At 41.6% G+C, this 20,577-nt stretch overlaps 1 protein-coding gene across 4 annotated transcripts in view; it reads left to right on the top strand.

The window, feature by feature from the left end:
- safb (scaffold attachment factor B) overlaps nucleotides 1-20,577 on the top strand; it is a 102,384-nt gene that overhangs the window by 16,206 nt on the left and 65,601 nt on the right. For all 4 annotated transcript variants that reach the window (XM_038777311.1, XM_038777310.1, XM_038777312.1 and 1 more), the window contains exons 4-9: nucleotides 8,373-8,624; nucleotides 9,789-9,866; nucleotides 11,340-11,367; nucleotides 12,836-13,337; nucleotides 13,835-13,884; nucleotides 14,656-14,771. In XM_038777311.1, the coding sequence (XP_038633239.1) occupies nucleotides 8,373-8,624; nucleotides 9,789-9,866; nucleotides 11,340-11,367; nucleotides 12,836-13,337; nucleotides 13,835-13,884; nucleotides 14,656-14,771 (1,026 nt within the window). The remainder of the gene's footprint in view (nucleotides 1-8,372; nucleotides 8,625-9,788; nucleotides 9,867-11,339; nucleotides 11,368-12,835; nucleotides 13,338-13,834; nucleotides 13,885-14,655; nucleotides 14,772-20,577) is intronic.

The following is a 20,577-nucleotide window of genomic DNA, read 5'->3' on the forward strand; positions in this document are numbered from 1 at the left end:
AATGCTTTTCACTCTACCGTCAACGTGACAAGAAACAAATGGGATATACGTAGTGATTTATCTACTTTCAAAAGATGCAAAATCCTTTAATACTTCCTCTTGTAATGTTACTCCCATCCAATATTTCACATTGATCCTCCTTAACTATGATGTCATCGGCTCATTATTTTAAGAAGGCGACTGTAAATTAGCAATTAAAGCTGTAGCCACATGTTCCATCTCGACACACAGTTAACTTTTCTGGTCCCGAATAAGCCCATTTCCTTCATTTTCCCCTTGCTGTTCGCACAATTTAAAACATTTTTTTGGTTTTCCTCATTTTTTTCACATGCACTATCTTTGCTTTCCTGATTTTCCTTCTAATTTAGCCCTACACATTTATTATTCTAGGCTTTCTGTATTACTAAGCTCTAAATGTCTGACAAGCTTCCTCTTGGTTTATTTTAGGATTTATACACATCGTCATTCAGGGATTCTGGATTTGACTGCCACACCCTGTTTTTTGTGGATGTTAATCTTGGAATCCTTTTCCACGACTGCTGACTCCAACTGAATTTTGATCACTATCCTACTAACACCCTTTCCACCTGCCCCACATACTATATAAAATGTTTCTCTTAAATGCAGTTCAGGAGTGCTGTGAGTTTTGCACTGACTGTATCCCAGTTAGTAGCATAACTGTTTTACTGCCTCACTGCTTTTGTCAGAAATTTGCCGACAAATTTAATCCTCTGTCTTCCTCGGTTATTTGGAAACCCCACTTCCAGCAATGTGATTGCCCTGATTATCCCTCTTAACCTATCCCATCTCACAGTTGTAATTGTTTCTTTTATAAATATTGCCACCCAATCTCCTCACTCTCCCTTTCACCTGGAAACCAAATAACCACAAATGTTAAGTTCCTATTCCTGACCATTTCTAAACCATGTTTCAGCAAAAACAAAAAGCAATAATACTTCAAAGTAGCAATCTGTGCTCTTATGGGCCAGGGTTTAGAAAACTCAAAAGTATATCATGGAGTTCACCTGGCCTACAACTGATTATTGATTTTGGCTATGTTGAGCACAAGTGTCTGCCTTTCAGGTGTTCAATAGAGGCCTTAAGCACTTTTAATCAAAGATAATTCTACAAATTTAGTTAATATTTTTATAAACACACAGTAAGCATTTTATCAACTACAAACATAAATACCCCACACAGCTACAGTAATCTATGTATCACCCATTATAAATTTCCCCCTTTAACTGTTCCAATTTAATAACAAGATCCCAGAAACCCCTTTTCAAAAGTGTGCCCCAACACAAGGCATTCTTACTATCTTTAAGACTTGGTATGGTTAAACCTGGTCCTTTCCAAAACAGCAGGTTTGAATTCCTTCCAGAAAGTTATCAAGTAATCTGGAAACAGCTTTTAAATTGAAGATAGAAGGACACTTCTTTCCAATCTGTGTGATACAAAACCAGGTCAACCTCAAAGCGAAAGTAAAACTCAGCCATAGGTCAGCTCCACCCACACAATGACATCACTGAAGCCATATGATAAGACAAAAACATTTGTTAAAGGGACACTCCCATGACGGCCCTCAACTCATCTGCCTTGTCTACTATATTCCTTGCATTTAGGTATTTTTTTTAACAAACATTTTATTAAGGCATTTATGGTTTTATAACAATAAAAGATACAAATACAAATGTAAACTTAGTTCAGTGTGTAACACATCCACCCCCATCACTGACTGTTACTGCCTAATCTAGACAAAAATCCCCCCTTACCCTCCCTTACCTCCTAATCTCCCCCATCCTTATTGAATCTGCTGTTTAGTTTTCTCCGAAGAAGTCGATAAACGGCTGCCACCTCCGAACGAACCCTAACGTTGATGCTCTCAGGGTGAACTTAATTTTCTCGAGTCTGAGAAACCCAGCCATGTTGCTAAACCATACCCCTGATTTCGGGGGCTTCAAGTCCCTCCATGTTAGTAATATCCATCTCGGGGCTACCAAGGAAGCAACGGCCAAGACGTCAGCCTCTGTCACCCCCTGGACACCCGGGTCTTCCGATACTCCAAAAATCGACACCTTCGGACTTGGCGCCATCTTCGTTTTTAGTACCGTGGATATGACATCTGCAAATCCCTGCCAGAATCCCCTAAAGTTCGAGCATGTGCACATGGTTTACGGGCCCTCTGCACACCTCACACACCTGGCGCATGAAGAGGACGTGTTGATTCTACTCTGAGCGTCCTCCCACAGGCCTGCCTCTAACTCCTTACCCAGCTCATCTTTCCATTTACGTTTTATCTCGCCTATCTGGGTTTCCTCCCACTCTATAAGTTGTTTCTTTTTTTAAATTAAGGGGCAATTTAGCATGGCCAATCCACCTAGCCTGCACATTTTTGGGTTGTGGGGGCGAAACCTACGCAAACACGGGGAGAATATGCAAACTCCACACGGACAATGACCCAGAGCCGGGATCGAACCCGGGACCTCGGCGTCGTGAGGCAGCAGGGCTAACCCACTGTGCCACCGTGCTGCCATATAAGTTTTTAAATAGATTTCTGATACCCCCCCATCTGGGTTTTCTCCCACTCCATAAGTTTTTCTTATAGATTCCGATACCTTCCCCACCCCCATTCTCAAAACTACCTTGTCCTGTATCCCCGAAGGCGGTAGAAGCGGAAAGGTACAAACCTGCCATTGTACAAAATCCCTTTGCATTTAGATATTAAGCACGATCAACCTTACTCTGCCTCCCACTTGTTAATTTTTCTCCCATCCATTCTCAACTCTGCCTTTCTTCTTTCTGAAACTGTGCTCAGCTTCTCAACCTAACTCAGCTAACTAATTTAAAGCATTAACAAATCTTCCCATGAGGATATTGGTCCTTGCCATATTACGGTGCAACTTGTCTAGCTTGTACTGAACCCACTTCCGAGAACCAGTCTCAGTGCCTGAAGAATCTCAAGGTCTCCCTCAGCACCATCTCCCCAGCCATGTATTCACCTACTCCAACCTGTTTCAGTCCTCACTTTGAAGTATTGCTTTTTAGTTTCTTTCCAAATTCCTTAAAATTTGTCTGCAGAACCTCAGCTGATTTTCTACCCGTTGTTGGTATTGATGTTTACCGTGGTCCCCCTCTTCCTTGAGCTGTTCTGTTATTTCCTTGACCCTGACACCAAGGAAGCAGCACACCACCCTGAAATCATGTCTGCTACCATGGAAACACGAGTCTGCTCTCCTAACTATGGAATCCCATTTAACTGTTGTTTGAACATTTTTCTCCCTCTGTTCACATGAGCCACCCATAATGCGGTGGTCTTGTCTTTGGATGTGCTCTCCATCAGTACTTTGGATTGAATCCTGATTAGAGAACAGAATGCTCTTGGGTCACCTGCAGTTTTTGTCTGGTCGTCACCCAGTCCCCTTCTGTTTGCACTCCTGCAAGATACAATCCACGAGACAACTCATCCTCATGGCTGGACCACATTGACAACTATTGGTCAAGCTCCAAAACGTAGCGTTTACATTTCTCCCGCTGATGGTATGTCTTCTATTCTTGGTTGTCTGTGACATGGGAGGCCGCTTGGTGTCCTTTATGGCACAGGTTCTGCATCCCAGGAGTCTGATGTACCCTACCATATCTGTTAAATTATGCTAGTTAAGCCAGATATAATCAAAATATTCTTTGTTAATGTACTTGCTGTTTTGCTTCTATTTAAAAGAAAGAAAATTACAGCACAGGAACAGGCCCTTCGGCCCTCCCAGCCTGCGCTGATCCAGATCCTTTATCTAAACCCGTCGCCTATTTTCCAAGGATCTACTTCCCTCTGTTCCCCACCTGTTCACATATCTGTCCAGATGCATCTTAAATGATGCTTTTGTGCCTGCCTCTACCACCTGCGCTGGCAAAGCTTTCCAGGCACCCACCACCTTCTGCGTAAAAACCTTTCCACGCACATATCCCTTAAACTTTCCCCCTCTCACCTGAAATCGTGACCCCATGTAATTGACACCCCCACTCTTGGGAAAAGCTTGTTGCTATCCACCCTGTCCATACCTCATAATTTTGTAGACCTCAATCAGGTCCCCCCTGAACCTCGGTCTTTCCAACGAAAACATTCCTAATCTACTCAACCTTTCTTCATAACTAGCACCCTCCATACCAGGCAACATCCTGGTGAACCTCCTCTGCACCCTCTCCAAGGCATCCACATCCTTCTGGTAATGTGGCGATCAGAACTGCACGCAGTATTCCAAATGTGGCCTAACCAAAGTCATATATAACTGTAACGTGACCTGCCGACTCTTGTACTCAATACCCCATCCAATGAAGGCAAGCATGCTGTATGCCTTCTTGACCAGTCTGTCGACCTGCGTTGCCACCTTCAGAGTACAATGGACCTGAACTCCCAGATCTCTCTGGATGTCAATTTTCCCCAGCACTCTTCCATTGACCATATAGTCCGCTCTTGAAGTAGATCTTCCAAAATGCAACACCTCGTATTTGCCTGGATTGAACTCCATCTGCCATTTCTCTGCCCAACTCTCCAACCTATCTATATTTTGATGTACTCTCTGACAGTCCCCCTCGCTATCTGCAACTCCACCAATCTTAGTATCATCTGCAAACTTGCTAATCAGACCACCTATACCGTCCTCCAGATCATTTATGTATATCACAAACAACTGTGGTCCGAGCACAGATCCCTGTGGAAAACCACTAGTCACCCGTCTCCATTTTAAGACACTCCCTTCCACAACTACTCTTTGTCTCCTGTTGCCCAGCCAGTTCTTTATCCATCTAGCTTGTGCACCCTGAACCCCATGCGACTTCACTTTTTCCATCAACCTGCCATGGGAAACTTTATCAAACGCCTTACTGAAGTCCATGTATATGACAACTACAGCCCTTCCCTTATCAATTAACTTTGTCACTTCCTCAAAGAATTCTATTAGGTTTGTAAGACATGACCTTCCCTGCACAAAACCATGCTGCGTATCACTGATGAGTCTATTTTCTTCCAAATGTGAATTGACCCTATCCCTCAGTATCTTCTCCAAGAGTTTGCCTACTCTGACGTCAAGCTAACGGGTCCTGGATTATCCCTGCTGCCCTTCTTAAACAAAGGGACAACATTAGCAATTCTCCGGGACCTCACCCGTGCTCAAGGATGCTGCAAAGATATCTGTTAAGGCCCCAGCTATTTTGTCCCTCGCTTCCCTCAGTAACCTGGGATAGATCCCATCCGGACCTGGGGACTTGTCCACCTTAATGCCTTTTAGAATACCCAAAACGTCCCCCTTCCTTATGCAGACTTGACCTAGAGTATTTAAACATCCATCCCTAACCTCAACATCCATCATGTCCCTCTCCTTGGTGAATACTGATGCAAAGTATTCATTAGGAATCTCACCCATTTCCTCTGACTCCACGCATAAATTCCTTCTTTTGTCTTTGAGTGGGTCGATCCTTTCTCTAGTTTCCCTCTTGCTCCTTATATGCAAATAAAAGGCTTTGGGATTTCCATTAACCCTGTTAGCCAAAGATATTTCATGACCCCTTTTAGCCCTCTTTATTGCGTGTTTGAGACTTGTCCTACTTTCCCGATATTCCTCCAAAGCTTCATCAGTTTTAAGTCGCCTAGATCTTATGTATGCTTCCTTTTTCATCTTGGCTAGTCTCACAATTCTACCCGTCATCCATGGTTCCCTAATCTTGCCATTTCTATCCCTCATTTTCACAGGGACATGCCTGTCCTGTACTCTAATCACCCTTTCCTTAAAAGACTCCCACATTTCAAATGTGGATTTACCCTTAAACAGCTGCTCCCAATCCACATTCCCTAGCTCCTGCTGAATTTTGTTATACTTGGCCTTTCCCCAGTTTAGCACTCTTTAGGACCACTCTCGTCTTTGTCCATGAGTATTCTAAAACTTACGAAATTGTGATCGCTCTTCCCAAAGTAAGCACCGACTGAAACTGGAACCACCTGGCCGGAATCATTCCCCAAAACCAGATCCAGTATGGCACCTTCCCGAGTTGGACTATTTACATACTGCTCTAAAAAAACTCTCCTGGATGCTCCTTACGAATTCTGCTCCATCTATGCCTCCAATACTACATGAGTCCCATTCAATGTTGGGGAAGTTAAAATCTCCCATCACGACCACCCTATTGCTCGAATCCTCCATAGTGCCCTCCTTAATCACAGCTGTGATATCATCTCTGACCGGTAATGCAACTCCTCCACCCCTTTTACCTCCCCTCCTGAAGCATCTATACCCTGGGATATTTAGTTGCCAATCATGCCCTTCCCTCAACCAAGTCTCAGTAATACCAATAACATCATATTCCCAGGTACTAATCCAAGCCCAAAGTTCATCTGCCTTGCCTGCAACACTTCTCGCATTAAATCAAATGCACCTCAGACCACCTGTCCCTTTGCTTTCATCATCTCTTCCCTGTTTACTCTTCCCCGTAGTCACAATGAGTTTATTATCTAGTACCATACTGGCTTTAGTTGCTGCCTCTTTACTGACCTCTAACTTCCTAATCTGGTTCCCATCCCCCTGCCACATTAGTTTAAAACCTCCCCAACAGTTAGCAAAAGCACCCCCTAGAACATTGGTTCCAGTCCTGCCCAGGTGTAGACCATCCGATTTGTAATGGTCCCACCACCCCCAGAACCGGTTCCAATGTCCCAAAAATTGAACCCCTCCGTCATGCACGATCTCTCGAGCCACGTATTCATTCTGACTATTCTTGAATTTCTACTCTGACTGTCTCGTGGCACTGGTAGCAACCCTGAGATTACTACCTTTTGAGGTCCTACTTTTTAACTTATCTCCTAACTCCCTAAATTCTGACTAGGACCTCATCCCGTTTTTTAACTATACTTTGGTGCCTCTATGCACCACGACAACTGGTTGTTCACCCTCCCCCTGTATGTCCTGCAGCTGATCTGAGACATCCCTGACCCGTGCACCCGGGAGGCAACATACCATTCGGGAGTCTCGTTTTCGACCACAGAAACGCCTGTCTACTCCCCTTACGATTAAATCCCCCATGACTATAGCCCTGCCAGTCTTTTTCCCGCCCTTCTGTGTAGCAGAGCCAGCCACGGTGCCATGAGCCTGACTACTACTGCCTTCCCCTGGTGAGTCATCTCCCCCAAAAGTATCCAGAACGGTATACCTGTTTTGGAGGGAGATGACCGCAGAGGACACCTGCACTGCCTTCCTGCTCTTTCTCTTTTTGGTCAGCCATTTCCTGTCTCCCTCACCAATCCTAATCTGCGGTGTGACCAACTCAATGAACATGCTATACACGACCTCCTCAGCATCGTGGATGCTCCAAAGTGAGTCCATCCGCAGCTCCAGAGCCGTCATGCGGTCTAACAGGAACTGGAGCTGGACACACCTCCCGCACATGAAGGAGTCAGGGGCATCGGCCGCATCCCTAAATTCCCACATTGAGCACGAGGGGCATAACACGGGTCTGGGATCTCCTGCCATTTTTACACTTTACTTTAACTGATTACAAATATATCTAATAAGTGAAAGGAATAAAGATTTTACTTACCAATCACAATACTTACCAACACACAAAGAGTTACATTTCTCCCAGCTACTGCTAATTGGAGCACTTTCCTTACCAGCCAATCAGGTCACTGCTTTGCTGTGATGTCACTCTTCAAATTTATCCCCAAAGACCCTGTGGCCGCTGTTTGACCAGCGAAAGAGCTCCGCCCACTCCAACAGCTGAATTCCTGCCGAAAAGACTCAAATCCACGAAGCAGCTAATTTAAATACTCACCGCTTGACTCTAGCTCCGCCCACTCCAACAGCTGAATTCTCGCCGAAAAGTTTCTCAGGTGCTATTCTGTAGAGCCTTCTGTTTGAACAAGTCTCTGAACAACCATAATCAGTGGTGTTGAAGATTTGCCAGTTCTTAAGATAATTGCTGATCATAAAATCTGTTCCAAGTTTAGATAATTTCTTCAGCACAGCAATGATGGGCACTTCCACTTTGGTGTGGTGAAATACAAATTAAGCTGCTTTCGTTGACCAGCAAACTTTCAGAGCAATGATTTAAGACCCAATTGATTTTATTGAATTAGTCAGTGCGACCTGTCTTTATGTAGTAATACTTCATGATAGACATGTTTTTCACTACAGTGGGTTGTCTGGTTGGACCAGCTGTATGAAGCCTTGGTTAGAAAATTGACCAGCTGTTAGTTCTTCAAATTCAATATTATAAGTTTTAACTTTGTGTGAGCTATTTAGGGTGTTACAAAATCTACAGAATGATAACTTGTTATATGTTTTGAGTGTTTCCTGGTCACACCCTAAAGTAATGTGCATCTTTCATTACAGGAGGACATTGAAGCCAGTGTTGACCAATTACAGGACATTTCTGCATTGGATGTTAATTTTGGGCCTGAAACTGACATCGAAGGTGCAATGGCAGGGTGTGCTGATGAAAATGAGATTGAGCAAATAACTGCATCCTTAACTGACAATATTGAACACGTAGGACTACCTGTAGATATCACTATGCAGCTGCCTTTGGGTACAGAAGAACCTGTGAAGTCACCTCTAATTCTAAGCACAGATCTTCCAGCTGAAGTATGAAGAATTTAATTTAACTCACTCTTTTCTTGATGTGTATTTGCATTCAATTGTTGATGGATAGAATCTACAGTTAAGGGAGCAAAGCTGAACTTGGAATTTGACTTATTATGGCAAGGGATTGATAGTGCAGTGAATTTAAAATACTTTCCTGACCTGGGTTCACATATCACCCAGACTTTTGGGATAAAAGCTGCTTCCTCTTTGGCTGCAGTAGCAATAACTTGCTGAAATGAAAGGATAATGGATAGTCCATAAAAAGGGAAAATATGTTTTAGATTTATAAATAGGGGTGTAAAGAAATGGAATTTGTGTAAAATATAGGTGAGGCCACTGAACTGTATTCAGTTACAGTTACAAATAGGATATTAAGTGTTTTGCATAGATAAACAAGGATGGTGGAAGAGATTAGAGAATCATTCGCTGGGGAGGACTGAAGTTGGCTCAGGCAATGCTTTGCTGCAGGCAGAGTTCATTAGTGAGAAATTATATCAATAAAGCAGAGGAATAATGGGAGAGCGGAACAGTTGCTGTCAGGCAACGAGTTGGCTAAATTTGTGAGATTCTGGTCTTAATCTCAATCTGGTTTCTACTGAGCGTAACTCAGATTTCCTCAAAAGTTGCCAACTCAAGCGTAGAGCATGACAAAAATGTGGCGCTGTCTGAGATTGCTGGGATTGAACAAACCTGTGATAGAGCAGAGAAGAAAAAAATGCACTCAAAATGGTACTCATTAACTCATGTCTGATTTGGATAGTGCTAATGATTAAAATACTCCTATTGGGTGTCAAATGTGGTCTTCAACCCAGCAATGATAATCCTCAATTTACAAACGTTCAGTTCTGCTGTAATGGGTGAAATGCAGTACTGAGGAACAGGAAGCTCCTCTTTGACACAGCTTTCATAACAATCTGACTGCGTGCAGAAAGTCGCCTTGATTTTCAACCTCTTGTAACATAATATTAGTATGAGAATTATGTTTTGGCAGGGACTGAATCCATCTATTTCTGGAGCTGCAGGGTCACTTTGCTGCTGGATTTGAAACAAAATATGTTTACATGTAGCATTTTGACTGCAGACATTCAGTGGACATGTTCTGCATGTCCGTTCAATTTAAGCTCTTTTTGCCTGAAGAATTTAATACTTGATATAATATTTCAGATTGTGGATGAACCAAAGAAGACGATTGACACAGAGATGCCTTGCACTGCAGAGGAGTCGTCCATGTCAATTAAAGAAGTAGGATGCCACTTTTTGATTAATTTTGAAAAAAGTAATTTTGAAATCAATGAGCATGCTCTTATCAACTGGTGGGGCAGGCTCGAAGGGCCGAATGACCTTCACCTGCTCCCATTTCATATGTTTGTATGAAATAGCAACTGCGCTGATCCATTTAGGTAATGATAATACTGTTGACAGTTTTCTTTCGTGAGAAGCTAATGTTACAAACTTAGAAGTTATTTTCTGCTGGCAGGAAGTTGCTGGTGTAGATGTAATAAGGTCAGTTTTCTTTCCTGCTTCTGGAGGTTGGTCTTGCTGCTAAAATAGTTTAGGAACTTAATTTCACTGTTTAAAAGCAAATATATTTGTTGATCACTAGTTCAGTATGATTTTAGTTCCTAGTTAAATTGTGTTTGTAGATGAGGTGGTATTATGAGGTAAATGGCAAGAGTTGGTGTAACCAATGTTGTCTACTGCAAGTACAAGAAAGTGAAACGTTTATAAAAGGGAAAATTTGAATGAGCAGAAAGTGCAAAATATTGACTGAACTTACATTGAAACATACATAGAAAATAGAGGCAGGAGGAGGCCATTTGGCCCTTCGAGCCTGCTCCGCCATTCATTATGATCATGATTGATCATTCCAGTTCAATACCCTAGGGTGGCGCAGTGGTTAGCATCGCTGCCCCGGGCCACTTATGACATTTGTAAATTCTCCCCTCATTTGCGTGGGTCTCAAACACCACAACCCAAAGATGTGCAGGGCAGGTGGATTGGCCACGCTAAATATAACACAAACAGTTAAGGGTCCCAACACTGAGTCCCGTGGGACACGATTTGAAACAACTTGCCATTTGCTCGGGCAGTCAGCAACCTCTAAGCCAATATTGGATTTTTCTACTTAAAAGTTCGCAAAAGTTCTTATTTGTTCAAAACATGCTCTGGGAAATATGCATGTTTAACAGTGTCGAGGTAAATTCCTTTGTCAATTTTAATAGTACAACAGCAAACTCGCATTTGTGTTTCCAAGATGATACACTTTAAATCGATTGGTTTAGTTGTAGTATTAACAGCTGCCAGAACACTGTGAAAACTTTTTTGTTTTTGCAGTGCCTTAAATTGAGCAGTTTTAAAAAAGTTTGTGTATTTTGTATTCTTTATCTGTGACGTAACTGGGTGTTCTCTGAAATCAACTTGGCCTGCGAGTACATCATTTTCAAGGTTTTTGTTTCCCTGGCTTATGCCAGGAGTGTGGAAGTGGGGAATATTCACTGAGGTGAACACAGAAAAGACATATTCTGCTCTGTTAAAACATGCATTAAAGTGTAATTCAGGTAATGTTTGCTTGTAAATACTATTGTACTTAGGTCAGCTAAATAAGCTTGAAAAATCACTTTTGTCTATATTAAATGGTCTGTGGACTGTAGTTATGTGTAATCTTCATGTAAAATGCAAGTAGCTTTAATAATTTCTAATCTCATTTGCTTTCAGGGTGCTGAAGATTTGCTTGAAGAAACAGGTATTAAAGAAACTCACCTTCCATCCATGTGCCCAAGTGGAACTTAATATTCTCACTTTAAAAAATATGTGATCACATGCAAGTATTCTGGTGTATAGTAGCAGTGGTACAGAGCAGCACAGGTACAGGGAGACTGGAAAACTTAGGCATGTCCCAGATCTTCTACATTAATTCAATTAATACAAAGCTCTAATTGCACAACTGACCCAACATAACTGACAACATTAGAACATCTATTAGCTTTCCTAAATGGGAAGAAGCAACAATGCTCTACATTTTGAATGCAATTCCGTTTCTGTTGAAGTCTTAATTTGCACGTATCATGCCACTCTAAAAGTTGATTACACGGACTGCATATTAGTTTTATGACACTTTAATGGCTGTTAATGCACTTAGTAACAAATTAGTTGTATGATAAGAATTAAACATCAGCACCTGGTTTCAAATTTACTTTAAATTCTACCAGTTGTATATATTTAGTAAACTGAAATGGGACCCATCAACCTTTATCATCCATTGGATTCGTAATTTAACTGTTTTCTGTCACCCTAGGGCAAAAATAAATGCAGGTGTTCTTACCCAGAGTGATTTTGGTCTGGGAGTTATCATGAAGAGGGGGAAGACAATGATTCAGTTGTGCTATATAGGCATGTAACAAAAGTAAGGACAGCACAAATTAATGCTGTTACCCTTTTTTGTAATCTAATTGGGTTTTCTAACCTCTATCTGGTGATGTGTATGAGAACACAAGAGTAACGTTCATACGTCTAAATTCTACATACTGGGCAATGAGGTGAAAGTACTATAAGGAAAGTTTAGTCTCTAAACTGAACTGTTACCAAAGTAAAAGAAACTGACCAGTTTATGATATTTGAATAAAAGCAAAATACAAAGTCTTGTGAACTAAGAAAATGCTGCAGATTAAAGCAAATAGAAGATCATTCTCCCCAGGAATATTAAAAGACTTGATGAACAATCTACCCACATATATTTTGTTGGACTCTTGCTTCACTTGGAAGAAATGAAGTTAATCAGAAGACTTAGGACTCGAAAGGAAACATTTATTGAACACTCGTGGATGTAGTTTGGAAATAATAATTTCTGATCATCTTGAACTGCAAAGGAATTTCTGATTTCAACTAATTACTTCTTGGAAATAGATGGACATGTCATGGTTTCACTTGAACTACTACTGCTAACTTCCAAGTTATCCGTTTGCTGCATTGAGGACTTCTGATATGTGAGGTTAATGAAATATCTATTGATAAATTAGTGAAGAAATTTACAAATTTGATTTTTCTAGTTAGTTGTGTGCTCCCTCAGTTTTCCAATCTCCCTGTGGTTCTAGTGAAAGCTAGGGGCAGTGTCCTGCACAGTTACACGGCAGACACATTAGCTCCGTGTATGTTCTTGCTGTATTTCAGTGGTAATTAAACCTTGTGCTATTCTATTCCCATTAATCCCGTAGAGAAGGAGAATGTAGCCGAGAGTTCGGGGCAAGCTTGTAGTTCAGTCCCTATCGAGGAGGAGCCCCCTGAAGAGGCACAGCTATCTACACAAGAAATGATCAACATAGAGTCCTACCAGAAAGAAGAAGAAGATGACAACATCTCAGTTACTGTACAAGCAGAGGATGCACTTACACTAGAACTCGACAATGACTTGCTTATGGATGCGCCCAAGAAAGAATCCAAACCACCAGGGACTGACTCTGAGAAAAAGACAGATCAAGCATCATGTGGCAGTAAAAATGAAACTGAAATGAGTGCAACAACAAATATGAGTGAAACAGAAAGCGACCAACAGAAACAAGAGTTAGAAATGGCAGGCATTGAGAGCGCAGAGAAAGAACAGCAGCCAGGAACTGAGGAAAGCAAAGATGAAACCATGAAAACAGAAGATGAAGGTGATTCTAATGAAGCAGCTAAGAAAGAAACCTCGATTATAGAGGGCAGTGATCAGAACAAGAGGTTTGTTGTTTCTCAGTTCTAGATCAGAAGCTTTCTTTTTTTCATTCATACTTAGATTCGAGTAAACCTATCTCGTGAATTGGCCTGCACAGTGGTGGTAATTTTGATCTTTTTTGTTTTTCTTTAAAAGTTCCTTAAATTTTCTTTTCCTGTACTGTTAGAGACGACTTCCTTTTACGCTTTCTGCTCTCCAACCTGCAGAGGTTGTTCACAAACTGGAATATTTTGCTTCTGTGTACTCTTCACCAACAGTACCAAAAATGTAATGAGACATTTTTTTGATGCAGTTTCATTTCCAATTGGGATCTAAAATGTCATTGGTGCCCCTACATCAAATATGTTTGGTTTGTTGCATTTTCAGTGATCTATAACTGACCGTAACTGTATACTTTGGTAGGTATTTGACAGTTTGCTCAGTTTGGAGAAGTTTTTTTTGTATATGTATATTTCTGAAATCCCATTTGTTCTCTATCTAATAAGTCTGATTTTACCTATAGCTCTATCAAGGATGGGAAAGATACTAAAACCACAGCAAAGGATGATAAAGGTAGGCCACAGAACGTTGGGAGTCATTGACAGCTGTTCTGTCTTGATTCAAGTTACTAACTTGAATCTTGTCATTTTCTCTCATTAAATCCATTCACTGAGAACTTGATGCTGGTGGCAAGGGCCAATTCCAAGATTTTTTTATGGAAGTGATTTCTCTACCCATCATTTTTAACTGCTTTGTAAATCATGTAGATATAATCAAAGAAATAAAATTCTGATTTTTGCTTGTATTCACTCAAGTACTTGCTGAAAAACCCCTCTATGTTTTACCATGTAAGTGCTATATGTTTAAACACACTGTCTCCCCCACCCAAAGGAAATTAGTTTGGGATTATTTCTTGGCTCTTAGGGCCTCCTTCTGCACTGTAATTTCTATGATTAGAGGGATGATTGTGGGTTGCATTTTCATATGACAAAAGGGCAAGGAATCTATTTAAAGTAGGTGATTAACATATGTGGAAGAGAAGCACATGATTGAAAGATCATATGTAACCTGGATAGATTGTGTGCTTTCACATTTTGGTTTTCTAGCCTTGGCTCAAGCCACAATTTCAGATGGCAACTAGCATAATAGAGAACACAGTTGTGTAACTGTTATTCTCTTTTTCAGTGCAGCTGTTCTTCAGAATGCAATGCCTTTGAAGTGCAATTTATTTGCAAAGTAACAGTTTTTGGATTATTTGACGTCTTTACTTAATTTTTTGGGGTTAATGTTGATACAGGAAAACTAAGCTTATTTACTTGCTAATGGTAATACTTTGCCATTCAGGCCGATCTGGTAGCACCAGCATTTTGGATGCTGCAGGCAAGAACCTTTGGGTGAGTGGTCTGTCCTCTGCCACCAGAGCAACTGACTTGAAGAACCTCTTCAGTAAATATGGCAAGGTAATGGATATGAAAATCCTGAAGTCTTTAGTGATTTGTAATGTGTGAAGCATCTTTACCGAATGATCTGTCTTTTGTTCTAAAACACTGGTTGAAGAATGCTTAGCTTATTAAATTCAAATAAATAAACTTTACAGGGCTATGGGATAGAATGGGCAATTGGGATTGGCTGGGTTGGTTTATGGAGAGTCACTATTGACTTGGGATGCGCTGAATGCCCTGCTGTGTCGTAATTGACTCTGACTCATGAGGGAATATTTAGTAGAGGGTGTATTTTTAATACCAATATCTTCTAACAGAAATGGGGTGCCTCTAAGTTGATCGTCTAATGCTTTCTACCGTGTAGATTTGGAAAATCTTAATCTGACTATCATTTTAGGATTATCAGATAATAGAAAACATTATGTATTTAACCAGAGTCATACCAGGTGGCACAGTAGCACTGTTGTTTCACAGCGCCATGGACCGGGTTCCAGTCCCGACTTGGGTCCGTCTGTGTGAAGTCTGCGCATTCTCCCAATGTCCGCGTGGGTTTCCTTCGGGTTCCCCGGTTTCCTCCCACAAATCCCAAAAGATGTGCTGTTAGGTGAATTGGACATTCTGAATTTTCCCAGTGTACCCGAACATACGCCGTAGTGTGGCGACTAGGGGATTTTCACAGTAACTTTCTTGCAGTGTTAATGTGAGCCTACTTGTGACAAGATTATATAGAAAAAAGCTAATTGTTTGTGCCCATGTGCTGAAAAGCAAAGATAATTTGGGTGATGCCAACCATCCTTCACCCTCCTTTCACTCCAGCCTGTATCTAACTGTTTGTGTTCTATCCTGTAATGTGTTCTACCCACCTATTTCCTAAAGTCAGTGCTGACCTACGTTCGCTCCTGGTTCTCTGGTGTCTCAAATTTAAAATAACTCTACTTTCAACCTTTGCATGATCACAGAACTCTGAGCCTCCTTTTGTCCAAAAATCTTCCGATCTCCACTGCATGTTTTGAATGATGTCATTCTCTGATATTCCCTCTGAATTATTGTGACCGTACAACAAAGTATCTAGCGACTTCAGAGGAATTATGTAAACCAAATGCCTGCTAAATTCTTTAGTCTGAACAATCCTCAGATATCCAAAAACATCAACTGGAAAATAAACGTGTTAATTTCTACTACTCTGGCACATTACGTTAATATTTTTTTTAAGGTTCAGCTACAATATCGATTGAAAGACTATATGTGCATTGCCCTGAATTTTACTTGGCCTCAATTTGGTGCCCTACTCCCAGCTCTTGGTGTCCCAGAGACAATGCTGAGCAGGGAAACACCCTCTACCCCATTCAACTGTTCCACACAATTGAGATATAAGACCATAAGACATAGGAGCGGAAGTAAGGCCATTCGGCCCATCGAGTCCACTCCACCATTCAATCATGGTTGATTTCAACTCCATTTACCCGCTCTCTCCCCATAGCCCTTAATTCCTCGAGAAATCAAGAATTTATCAATTTCTGTCTTAAAGACACTCAATGTCCCGGCCTCCACCGCCCTCTGTGGCAATGAATTCCACAGACCTACCACTCTCTGGCTGAAGAAATTTCTCCTCATCTCTGTTCTAAAGTGACTCCCTTTTATTCTAAGGCTGTGCCCCCGCGTCCTAGTCTCCCCTGCTAATGGAAACAACTTCCCTACGTCCATCCTATCCAAGCCATTCATTATCTTGTAAGTTTCTATTAGATCTCCCCTCAACCTCCTAAACTCCAATGAATATAATCCCACGATCCTCAGACGTTCATCGTATGTTAGGCCTACCATTCCTGGGATCATCCGTGTGAATCTCCGCTGGACCCGCTCCAGTGCCAGTATGTCCTTCCTGAGGTGTGGGGCCCAAAATTGCTCACAGTATTCTAAATGGGGCCTAACTAGTGCTTTATAAAGCCTCAGAAGTACATCCCTGCTTTTACATTCCAAGCCTCTTGAGATAAATGACAACATTACATTTGCTTTCTTAATTACGGACTCAACCTGCAAGTTTACCTTTAGAGAATCCTGGACTAGGACTCCCAAGTCCCTTTGCACTTTAGCATTATGAATTTTGTCACCGTTTAGAAAATAGTCCATGCCTCTATTCTTTTTTCCAAAGTGCAAGACCTCGCACTTGCCCACGTTGAATTTCATCAGCCACTTCTTGGACCATTCTCCTAAACTGTCTAAATTTTTCTGCAGCCTCCCCACCTCCTCAATACTACCTGCCCCTCCACCTATCTTTGTATCATCGGCAAACTTGGCCAGAATGCCCCCAGTCCCGTCATCTAGATCGTTAATATATAAAGAGAACAGCTGTGGCCCCAACACTGAACCCTGCGGGACACCACTTGTCACCGGTTGCCATTCCGAAAAAGAACCTTTTATCCCAACTCTCTGCCTTCTGTCTGACAGCCAATCGTCAATCCATGTTAGTACCTTGCCTCGAATACCATGGGCCCTTATTTTACTCAGCAGTCTCCCGTGAGGCACCTTGTCAAAGGCCTTTTGGAAGTCAAGATAGATAACATCCATTGGCTCTCCTTGGTCTAACCTATTTGTTATCTCTTCAAAGAACTCTAACAGGTTTGTCAGGCACGACCTCCCCTTACTAAATCCATGCTGACTTGTCCTAATCCGACCCTGCACTTCCAAGAATTTAGAAATCTCATCCTTAACGATGGATTCTAGAATTTTGCCTACAACCGAGGTTAGGCTAATTGGCCTATAATTTTCCATCTTTTTTCTTGTTCCCTTCTTGAACAGGGGGGTTACAACAGCGATTTTCCAATCCTCTGGGACTTTCCCTGATTCCAGTGACTTTTGAAAGATCATAACTAACGCCTCCACTATTTCTTCAGCTATCTCCTTTAGAACTCTAGGATGTAGCCCATCTGGGCCCGGAGATTTATCAATTTTCAGACCTTTTAGTTTCTCTAGCACCTTCTCCTTTGTGATGGCAACCATATTCAACTCTGCCCCCTGACTTTCCTGAATTGTTGGGATATTACTCATGTCTTCTACTGTGTAGACGGACGCAAAGTACTTATTAAGTTCCTCAGCTATTTCCTTGTCTCCCATCACTAGATTACCAGCGTCATTTTGGAGCGGCCCAATGTCTACTTTTGCCTCCTGTTTGTTTTTAATGTATTTAAAGAAACTTTTACTATCATTCCTAATGTTACTGGCTAGCCTACCTTCATATTTGATCCTCTCCTTCCTTATTTCTCTCTTTGTTATCCTCTGTTTGTTTTTGTAGCCTTCCCAATCTTCTGACTTCCCACTACTCTTTGCCACATTATAGGCTCTCTCTTTTGCCTTGATGCATTCCCTGACTTCCTTTGTCAGCCATGGCTGCCTAATCCTCCCTCTGATAACCTTTCTTTTCTTTGGGATGAACCTCTGCACTGTGTCCTCAATTACTCCCAGAAACTCCTCCCATTGCTGTTCTACTGTCTTTCCCACTAGGCTCTGCTTCCAGTCGATTTTCGTCAGTTCCTCCCTCATGCGCCTGTAATTACCTTTATTTAACTGTAAAACCTTTACATCTGATTCTACCTTCCTTCTTTCAAATTGCAGACTGAATTCTACCATATTATGATCACTGCTTCCTAAGTGTTCCCTTACTTTAAGATCTTTTATCAATTCTGGCTCATTACATAACACTAAGTCCAGAATAGCCTGTTCCCTCGTGGGCTCCATCACAAGCTGTTCCAAAAAGCCATCCTGTAAACATTCAATGAATTCCCTTTCTTTGGGTCCACTGGCAACATTATTTACCCAGTCCACCTGCATATTGAAGTCCCCCATGATCACTGTGACCTTGCCTTTCTGACATGCCCTTTCTATTTCGTGGTGCATTTTGTGCCCCTGGTCCTGACCACTGTCAGGAGGCCTGTACATAACTCCCATTATGGTTTTTTTGCCTTTGTGGTTCCTCAACTCTACCCACACAGACTCCACATCGTCTGACCCTATGTCGTTTAGTGCTATTGATTTAATTTCATTTCTAATTAACAAGGCAACCCCGCCCCCTCTACCCACCTCTCTGTCTTTTCGATAGGTTGTAAATCCCTGGATGTTTAACTGCCAGTCCTGAACCCCCTGCAACCACGTCTCTGTGATGCCTACCACATCATACCTGCCAGTCACAATCTGGGCCACAAGCTCATCTACCTTGTTCCGTACACTGCGGGCATTTAAATATAGCACCTTTAATTCCCTATTGACTGTCCCTTTTTGTTTTCTTAGTGTGGTGGACCTTGGTTTACTGAGTCTTTCCATACACTGTGTCATATTTTGTGAGATGGGGACTATCGTAACCTCTCCTGAGCTCTGTCTTTTCGTGATTTTTTGTAATCCTAAGCAGCTACGCTTCCCACTGATTCCTTCACCTCTTGGTTCCCTGACTTTCCCTTCCCCCCCAATCTCTAGTTTAAAGTCCTATATTTTATATCACAATATGTGCACTCCCCCCACCATCCAAAACGTGATCATCTTGTAGAGGCAAAAATAAAAAATCTTGGCCAATTTGTGGGTACTACAGGGATGACATCTGGAACATCATTCTCTGACCCATCGAGGTGACCAAAACTAGTCCAAGAGATCTCTCTGGCCTTGATATAATTGGTGATATCCATCAGACTCTAGAAACTGTCCAAGCTTGCATTTGGAAGGAATTCAATAAAACGGCTTCCAACAAACAAGACAACAGCCTGTTTAAAAGATCCAGTATACTCCGGCGAAGAAACAACTTGACATCTAACCCAGATCAGGCCTTTTTCAACTGAAAATTGAGAGCTCTAGAATTGAACAAATAATTATCTGACACCTTAATTTGGAACTTTCATCATATAAACTTCAATGAGATTACTCCTAAGTCTACGCTTGAGCTTACCTTGAATATTAATATGCTCATTGCTGGAAATTAGTCTAGTTGCCTTCCACTATACCCTTTGAAAGCCTCGGTGTCAACATGTTCTTTTGAAAGTTTCTCACAATTTAAAAAAAAAAAAAATGCCTGCCCATCTAACACGCCAACAAAGATCAAATGGTTTTCCAACACAACGAGGCTTTCCAAATACTTGAATGAACCAAATATCATTGTTTAGATTCTGGAAGAAATGGCTTGCGTTAATATCTTTTTTTTTTTTTCTTTTTTAAATAAATTTAGTGTACCCAATTCATTTTTTCCAATTAAGGGGCAATTTAGCGTGTTCAATCCACCTACCCTGCACATCTTTTGGGTTGTGGGGGTGAGACCCACGCAAACACGGGGAGAATGTACAAACTCCACTCGGACAGTGTCCCAGGGCAGGGATTGAACCTGGGACCTCGGCGTCGTAGGCAGCAGTGTTAACCACTTGGCCACCGTGCTGCCCTTTTGCGTTAATATCTTGACAATTTTTCACAGATGGTCTTTTTCTACTAAATGCAATATATGCTGCTTTCATTTTTACAAAGAAAACTTAAAAATGAACTAGCTGCTTACCCTCTGCCGAACGTTCGTTCTCTTTCAGTGTTTCCCTTCTGTTGGTTTATCCTCTCTTTACTCACTCCTTCACCCTCTTCACCCCTCTATCCTTCCCTAATAACCTTGTCCTAATTCTCTTCCTATTTCTTCCCCATCTTTAATTCCCCAACATAAGCATCACCCAAATCTTTTTTGAATTCTATCCCACCTCATGCCTGTCTAATACACTAGTTTCCCAGGAAATCAAGACTTTAGTTTTCAGAACTTTTATTGTGCATGTAATGTATTTGTTAACCACCCCTTGACAATCTGCCTTACTTT

This window comes from Scyliorhinus canicula, chromosome 18, assembly GCF_902713615.1.
Source record: "Scyliorhinus canicula chromosome 18, sScyCan1.1, whole genome shotgun sequence".
Taxonomy (NCBI): domain Eukaryota; kingdom Metazoa; phylum Chordata; class Chondrichthyes; order Carcharhiniformes; family Scyliorhinidae; genus Scyliorhinus; species Scyliorhinus canicula.